The sequence below is a fragment of the Lipotes vexillifer genome, unplaced genomic scaffold (assembly GCF_000442215.2).
Source record: "Lipotes vexillifer unplaced genomic scaffold, Lipotes_vexillifer_v1.1 scaffold691, whole genome shotgun sequence".
NCBI classification, from domain to species: Eukaryota; Metazoa; Chordata; class Mammalia; order Artiodactyla; family Lipotidae; genus Lipotes; species Lipotes vexillifer.
Window position 1 is genome coordinate 456,760 of NW_006788040.1, and position 8,896 is coordinate 465,655.

The following is an 8,896-nucleotide window of genomic DNA, read 5'->3' on the forward strand; positions in this document are numbered from 1 at the left end:
GAGCCGCCGCCGCCGCCGCCGCCGCCGCTCGCCAACATGGCGGACCTGGAGGCCGTGCTGGCCGATGTCAGCTACCTGATGGCGATGGAGAAGAGTAAGGCGACTCCGGCCGCCCGCGCCAGCAAGAAGATCGTCCTGCCCGAGCCCAGGTACCGGCTCCCCGGGCCCGCGCCGCTCCCCGCGTCGCCGCCCCCCGTGGCCGCCAGCGACACCCTGCGTCCGGGAGGGTCGGGCGCTCAGCCGCCGCTGCCCCCTCGGCCGGCGACCTCGGGGAGCGGGCGCTGCAGGGCCGGCCTCGCCGTTCCCGTCTCTGAAATGGGGCATCGGAGGGCTGTTGGGGGGACTCCGGGAGAGAGCGCCCCGAAGTGCCCAGCGCGGCGCGTGGCGCGCAGCAAGCGCCCCAGCGAGGTGTGGTGAGGATGTGGTTGTGACTTCGCTGGACCAGCTCCATCCCTGTCGCCCCTTCCTGCCCCATCTCTGCCTCTCGGTCCAGCTCCATCCCTGAAGTCCTCCCTATTTCTTTGCTGTGGTTCCTTCCTGCCCCATCCCTGTCCTTCCAGCCCCATCCCTATCCCTGGCCCCATCTCTGTCATCCCTGCCCTCCCCTCCAGCCCCAACATATGGTCCCTTGCCTGCCCCATCCCTGTCCCTCTTTCTGCCCCATGCTTGTCTTTCCCTTGTGCTCCATCCCGGTCGTTCTCCCTAGTTTCTGTTCCTGTCCCCCATTCCAGCAACGGCCTCCCCTCAGCTCCCTCTGGGCGCCTTAGCTGGGGAGTGCAGGCGAGTTGCCTTTTGCCCCAGGCACTTAAATTGGTGTTTTCAGTGCTTGCTCCCCTAGAGGTCCACCAGTCCAGTCAGCTTCCTGCATGCACTCCTTTTCTCTTTGGTGCCTCCAGGCAGTAAGGAGTGGATTCTGACCCACCCGATTTTCCTTTTGGTACTAAGTGTGTCACCTGGTGACAGATCCACTGGTGGCACTTTATTGAAAGGTTGAAATGGGACTCATGTAAAAACGCATGTTGAATGGGTGATTCCAGGCAGGAATTTGTTGTTTAAATTACCAGCAAAGGGGCCGATTGAATTGGCGAGGGTCTTGGTGAGGTCCATACCAAGTTGTAAATTTTGTCTTAAAAATGTCTTCAAAATGATTATTGATGTAATCATAAGTAAACGGCTTGATTAGTTCATATCATTGGCACCACCCCAGAAAATATCATGCATCAGATTAATAGTGAGTTCCAAACAGTGTATCAAAGGATTAGCATTGGATTTTTTTCCCCCTTAGCTTTCCTAATTAACAACATCATGAGTGGTACAGCAGATGTGTCTCCTTGACACTAAATAGCTCTTGGTCGATTGATGATAAAAAGAGGCATCTTCTTTTTGGTGAATTTAAGACCATGCATTTTTGTAATGTATTGGAATCTAAAACCAAAGCCATTCTCCATTTGAAAGCATCAGTTCTTCAAGTGTTATATACATCTGAGATTGCTTAAATGTTACCTTGACGTAAGAAAAAAAAAAATCTTTCTTGTGATGCTGAGGGATCATCAGATTATTTTTACAAATCCCTGAGTCCAAGCCCCACGATATAGAAAATATCTTTCGCTTTGCGTTATTCGTTGTGAAAAGTCAAATTGTGTAAATGAAGACATGCTTCCTGGATGTTTTTTGTCTCGCTTGCCCCTCATAGCCCCTGCCTCTGACATTTTGCAGGGAAAAACCTACTTTGATGAGCGAAGACAGGGAAAGTAAGGGAAGAGTGGAGGCCTTTTGGAGTGTTGTGAGAGCAACACTCCTGTTCCAGACTTTAACATATCCGAAGCTCGCTGATGATCAGTGCTGTTTAAAATTTCTGGCAAGTGGGAAACTGTAAAACAGTAACCCCCAAATGAAACCTGAATTTCATTAAAAAAAAAAACCCTCTACATTTCTATAAATGTCATATATAGTGCTTAATTTCTTTTCCTCTTTTTCTTCCTTAAGGGCAGGGAGCCCCAAATATATAAAGTGTCTATATGTAAAATCAACAAATCTTAACTCATGGACAGTTTTTTTTTGGGGGGGGGGTGATATATAATATTACTAAAATTAGGAACTCCTGTTCATTTTTTTTCTTGGTGTTTTGAACTTAATGTGGACTTCTGCTTTTTTTAATGTCCCTCTTAAGAACATACTTATGTGCTTAGGGTATTCACTTACCTGTGTGAAGGCCTCTGTTTTCGGTGGCATTCTTTGGTAATGCTTTCTTTTAGGGCAGAATTAGTGACCTGCCAGCAGATTTCTCATGACATTTTAGAACTGAGACATATCAACAGGAGAGTAATTTTAGGAAGCAGCTCTTTAGTAATTGTTATTCTGTTGCTGTTTTGTTTTTAAATAGACTCGAATTAGGCCATTGGAACCTCCTCCAGAGATTCTAACTTGTTTTGAGTTTATCGCAACTGGCTTTAGTTTTGTGCTGTGACCATTTACGTAGTAACTGCCACTCCTTGTGCTGTGTTAGGATTCTGGTACATAGAGATTATGAGGTAAAACATCTTGCACATTTTTCTCCACGACTGGATGGCAGTTAGTGGCCTACCTGCTCGATTTTGGGATGGGGGTGAGAGGTTGGGGGATTTCTAGCTCTGGTAAGCAAGTTAATTTCATGTTGAATTGCCTCAGCATCATGACTCAAAAGACTAGTGTGATTTCACTCTTTGGTAAAGAATACAGGTAACATGTTTTCTGATAAGAGTTTCTGTCTCAGCTTCATTTTGGGGTAAGCCCTGTGATCACCAGTCTTGGGCATTCTTGAAAAAGAGGTTTAGCTTTGTATTTTCAGTATCTAAATGGGAAGCATAAAACTTGCCATTGGTCTATACTGAGTGACTTTTCTTTCCAGCTAATTATTTGAAGCCACTGAGTATTCTGTGTGCTTCCTTATTTCACTTACTCTGCCTTTTCCCCAGTTTTGCACAGAAAGGCAACAGAATGAAGCAATATCTAGCTAATTTCAAAGAAGTGCGGGGTGTGCGGTCCCCTGCCTATTACGAGAGAATCTCAGAAAATGGAAAGTTCCGCCCTGGGGAGATTTTGCTTCTCTGAGATGGCAAGAGGCAACCATTTTGTTAGGCTGACACATTATTCAGTTAACGAACCAATGAGTGCAAATTCTGTAAAAGTTGCCTATTTGTTCAAATTATATAGCTGCTTTAGTTTACTGAAACATTTGTCGAGCTAATGTAGCTGATGTGCAGGCCCAGCTCATTCATATGTTTTATGCCATGTTAGAGAAGAAACGCTTTTATTTAATAGGGTCTAATTCAGAAGCCAAGGCCTACAAAGGGTCAGCATCTTAAGCCCTGGAGGGTTCAAGGCAGCTTTACCCCTGGGCTCATTACTCTTGTAACTTTTCCCGCACAGAGTGAAATTCAGTTGACTTGAGGTCACACACTTGCAAGAGGTTGAGTCACACAAAATCCATCTTTCCTCTGGTGTTTCATTTCTGTTCAGTGGACATTGAAAATTAGGGATCATCCATCACAAAGCTTGTCCTTTCCAAGTATTCACCCGCTATGATAGGAAGGTCTGAAAACATTTTAAAGAGCCTTTATAAGTTTCCGGGAGCATTTTAGACAGTCCTGAAAAAGGTGTGTGATACTGTTTATTCCATTAATTCAGTACCTGGTTGTAGAGGTGTTTTCCTGAGCCAGGCAGAGGGATACTGTGACCACCCTGGCCGCATCCTCTTCCTTCAAGGGGCTTACGGTCTAGTGGCAAATACACTGGGAGTTGAGAAAGATGTTTACTTTCATGTGCAGTTGCTTGAAGATTCTATTTAACTGTGGACAAGTAGCACGGAGTGGCTTTTACTATTCTATATTCACGGAACACATTATATCTGCTCAGTGTCTTATAGTAATTTGTTAATGATCTCCTTTGAAGAGCTATTTAGCTGTAATATATATAGTAATATGGTAGTGTGCATCTTCCTATTTTTAAAACTATCATGGGTAATTGATCTTGAAAAATAGCTCTGTTTTCTTCTGATGTGGAAATGGGGTTTATTCTGTAATTTCCCCAACTCCAGTCAGCGAGTGAGTGGTGGGTGACTTGAAAGATTCCCCTCCATTTGGGTTGGAGGGTATTCTATGCCTGCAAGCCCAACTCTGAACTGAAAAGTTAAGGTTGAAAGAAGGAACAGTCTTCAGGAAGAAAGCACTCTTTATCGTCGATTGGGGCATTCCTATGCATAAAACAGTGGTGGTGTTCTTGCTTCTTTTTCTCTATGCGACACTTTCCAAATGTAATTTGTTTTGACCTTTCAGTTACGACTTCATTCTCGGTCAAAGTTAATTTGTGCCAGCGACTTGAAGATGTAAGTGTGGTGTGTGATTGGCAATTCTTAGAAATAGACGTTCCAGTGCAGTCAATTTGGGACCCAGAATATGCCCAAGTCAAGCGTTGTGAAAGGCTTTGCATCAGAGAGCCCAGTCGATGTCTTTGAGGTACAGGCAGTCCCAGCTTTTAGAAGCGATGTGTTCTCAGAGACAGCCTCTTAAAAACACCTCCTCGGTACACTGAATCGGGTTTTGCCAAACATCTGTGTGGACGGGGACGGACACTGTTGGATCAGATGTTACAGCTCAAAGAAGGGACGCTTCGGTCTTTATCATGGCAAGCAGAGTAAGAGATGCCACGGAGTAGAGAGGGCACCCGGGGTCCCTGCAACCCCGACAACCGAGAGAGAAGTTTAAATTCCATGAAGTCGTGATATGATAACTACCATTTGCCGAGAGCTCGCCCTCTGCCAGGCAGTTTGCATCGTGAGTGCATCTGTTCCCCACAACGGTCCTATCAGGTCGTTCGCACCAGCTCCGTTTTCCCAAAGGAGCAGGTGCTCAGGGAGGTTTAGGAACTCAGTCCAGGTGACAGCCGAATGTGGCCGAGGCAGGTGCAGGATTCAAGCCCAAGTTTCCCAGAATCTGGGTCCTTGCCACCTTGCTATGCCGTCTCACCAGAAAGAATAGCGAACACCCCCACGTCTCATTTTGCAGGGAATGGATGAAATAGCGAAACTTTTTTTTTTTTTTTTTGGTTGGGGAAAAATCATTCTGAGTGCTGATTCAATCAGCTGCCAGGGCAGCATTGGGAAAGTCAGGACCGACCTCACAGACTGATAGAGAACAGCTATTCCTCTGGGACCTGCGAAAACGGTAGTTAGGACTAAGTGAATAAGCAGTTTCTGCCTTTTTCCCAGGAGGAGCTCGGGGGTTAAATGCCTGTTCTGTTTAATAGGAGAAGCGCAGTCTCTCTGCTGCTGTTAATGAGAAATTGTATAATAATAGACCGCCTCACCCCCTGGCCACCCAACAGGATTTCTCTCTTTTATCATTTAGAAAAAAAGGGCAGCTCAGGCTGCTTACCTCCCACCCGCCCCCCACCCCCAATTTTCCATATCTGAGAAAAGGGTAGAAGGGACAAAACAATATTTTTGGCTTTATTTGCAGTAAAAATCACTTTCTCATTCAAATAATCTTCCTCTGTTAATAAAACTGTGTATTTGAAGATGGCTGTAGGTGGAAATGCATTCTGTGTGCCTGATGGTCTGTCCTTACTCTCTGGACTTGAGCGGTGGGGAAATGGAAACGGAGTACTTGGCAACTGTTGCTTTCTAGTTGTGGAATCATGTGTCAGCTAAGTCATTTGCATGCTAATGAGGTTGTTCTGGACCGCCTCTGCTTCTCTGTTTCACTTCTTTATCCTTCTCTGTTTTTATCACTGATTAGACGTTAGAACCCCTGGGCCTTTTTGGATTGCTGTCTGGGTCTGAAGTGCAGCAGGCTCCCCATATCCTGTAAATATTTCTCCTAATTTTGGAAGTCTTCTTTTGGGTCACCTGTGCTTTGGCTTCAGTGTGAAGCAAAAGCACATTGTAGTACTTTATAGGACCATAAAGAAAAAGCCCCTTAGGGAATACAGTGAAAATATTTTTGCAGCTCATATATTTTGTGACTGATTGTTTGTAAGAGTCAGCTTTGACCCAGCCTTGGACTTGTACTCTTTTGCTCTCATTTCCTTCTTCCAGGGTTTCAGGAGCAGGAAAAAGTGATTATATGAAAGTAGCCCATATGAAAGTAGCCTGGCCAGACCTTTATCCTTAGTGAACTTGAAGGCCAGTTGTCATCACTGGCCCCTCATTTTCCGGTGCCCTCCCTCCTACCTGCCATACTGTACTAAAAGAGAAAGTTCTAGACTAGGAAGTATGACCCTGATTCCACTGGCAATTTGCCATGGGCCGTTGGTAAGTCACTTAAATTTAGTTCAGTATTAAATTCAGTGTATTCAGTTTCCCCATCTGTACAATATGATATCTATTCCTTTTTGATCACAAAATGTCCAAATAAAATCTGTCTCCTGAGAGCATTTTCTATCCATACAATACATTTGTGAGCAGGAGAGAACATGTCATTTCAAACACAGAAAACTCAAGAGAAAAAAGATTGGAAGCAGTGTGAAAAGATAATTTTACTTTAGTTTACACCATAGGTGGTGGTGGTTGTGATTTATATGCAGTATGAGACATAACACCTTAAAGAAAGTACAAAACAGTAGGAGATAAAAGCAGTATTGCACGGAGACCCTGTGCCACGTGCTCAGAGGGGGCGGGCTCGGGAGGCAGGACTTCTGAAAAGTTAGAATGTTGACCCCTAGACCCATAAGTAGGTGAATTTCCCAGATTGCTCCTCAGTGTTCTTCCTCTAGCTGTTTGTTGTAATACTGTTTGTCTAGAACCTTCTGCATGCGGTGCTTTGCGTGGTTCTTTTCCTTTCTTTCCTCCTTCCTCCCTTTTTTCTTCCCTCCTTCTTTCCCTCCCTTTTTCCCTCCCTTTACTTCCTTCCGTCCATCCATCCATCATCCAGTAGGCTCTGGGCTATATTGGCTTCAGTACCTAAGAGTTCACAAGCGTGCCACTTTTAAATATAGATAACTAAGCAATTAAGAGAGTCTTTGCTTCAGTAAAATGCACCAAAAATCCTAATCTAAAAGCAGCTGGCTTCAGCGTATTAGGCATAAGGTGATGCACTCTAGTCTTCCTCAGACATTCAAAGATCGCATCTTAATAACATAGCATTGTCACATCTCATGTTTGAAAAGATCTTGGAGGGCATCCAGTCTAGTCCTGCACTGGGTGGGCGACCTCCCTCTCTAGCATCCAGCCAGGGTCGTCTTTGGGGAGCATCTCTGGAAGCTCCGTTGTGTTGGAAAGCTCTCTTTGTAATTCATCCTGCGCACAGGTCTCTTGCTCTCCTTTTGTGGTCTTGCAAAACAAGTTTAATCCCGCCCCCAAAGTAATGGATCTTCCGACATTTGAAGGCAGCTACCCCAGCCCAGAGTGGCTGCTGTGGGAAGCTGTCCCCTGTCCCTTTAGTTGTTCCTCATATCGTGCTGAAGTCTGCACACTGCTCTGTAATCCACGCTCATCAGTCTGAACATTACCTGTAGCTGAGTAAGAATATTAAAGTTTATGAAGACTAAAAAGGTATCTGCAGAGTTCCTGTAATGAATTTAGTGATGGCAAAACTGTTAAATCCAAAATCAAGTGTATGGTCAAGTCCCTCTAAAAGTTCCATTATAGGGAGAACCTTTCTGGCTCCTTGAGTGATTTTAAAATTCATTATACCCGTTTGATTAGGGGATTGTTTCCATTAGTCAAAGTTTGGAAGTTAGGCACGGGTTACATGTGTTTTGTGACAGTGACTGCCCTTCGCCAAGTGCTGAGTACTAGGCACTGTGTATTTCTTAGATAATCATGGGCTAAACTATTTCAGGAAGAAAGCGAGCTTCACTTAAGTTGAAAAGATCATCTTCTGAGGGTTAGAGAGCGTATGATGTTTCATATATTCCGAAACTTACAACTCTGGTAGCTGTGGAAAGCAGCAAGTTGCTTCATTTGCAGCAAGAAAACTTTCTTGAATAACACCTCCTTGGTATTTGTATTTTGTGTCATTAAGTCAATCCGTTGCTCTTTATTATCTAGAAAGGTAACTGGTTATATTTTCAGGTCATTTCTTCTAAATTTTCTATATCTGTATTGCTTTCCATAAGGATTTAAGTTAAAAATGAACTGAGATGGGAAGGCATTCACCCAGCTGTTAAATACTGCAGGCTTTCATTTTGCATCATGAAAATGTCTAAGGCTTTGATGACATTTTCGATGTATCTTCTTTGAAAAGTACAAGGCTTTTGCTGTTGGGTGTAAGGGTGGGGGGTGTTTATACCCCATGTAGAAATGGAACTAACCCTAATGGAAAAGGTCAAGGGACTTTCATATTCATCTTTTTTTTTAACATCTTTATTGGAGTGTAATTGCTTTACAGTGGTGTGTTAGTTTTTGCTGTATAACAAAGTGAATCAGCTATACATATACATATATCCCCATATCTCCTCCCTCTTGAGTCTCCCTCCCACCCTCCCTATCCCACCCCACTAGGTGGTCACAAAGCACCGAGCTGACCTCCCTGTGCTATGCGGCTGCTTCCCACTAGCTAGCTATTTTACATTTGGTAGTATATCATATTCATCTTTAAAAGGCCCTGCTTTTTTCACCTACATGTACTGTTTCTTTTCTCATAATGACACCCTAACTGGGACAGGGATTATGCAATAATCATCACAACATTAAGCGTAGAGTAGAGTGTAAAGTTTTCCTGCTCTCTTTTTGTGTTCCATTTTGGAACCGCTCCTTCTGTTTTGTTTCCAGTGGCCGTGGAGGAAAATTTACTGTTTTATGCAAAACATCCCAAGTAGAATTGGGCTAGGCGGGGAAGGTGTTCTCTGCACAATAGTAGTTTCTAAGCCAGGGATGAGAGGATGCTTATGTCAATAACCACCCCCCCCACCCCACCCC

At 44.3% G+C, this 8,896-nt stretch overlaps 1 protein-coding gene across 1 annotated transcript in view; it reads left to right on the top strand.

The window, feature by feature from the left end:
* Positions 1-6: 6 nt before the first annotated feature.
* The window catches only part of GRK3 (G protein-coupled receptor kinase 3), a 119,458-nt gene continuing 110,568 nt past the window's right edge, over positions 7-8,896 (top strand). Inside the window, exon 1 of the mRNA XM_007461132.1 lies at positions 7-149. Within this exon, the coding sequence (XP_007461194.1) occupies positions 37-149 (113 nt within the window). The 5' untranslated portion in view covers positions 7-36. The remainder of the gene's footprint in view (positions 150-8,896) is intronic.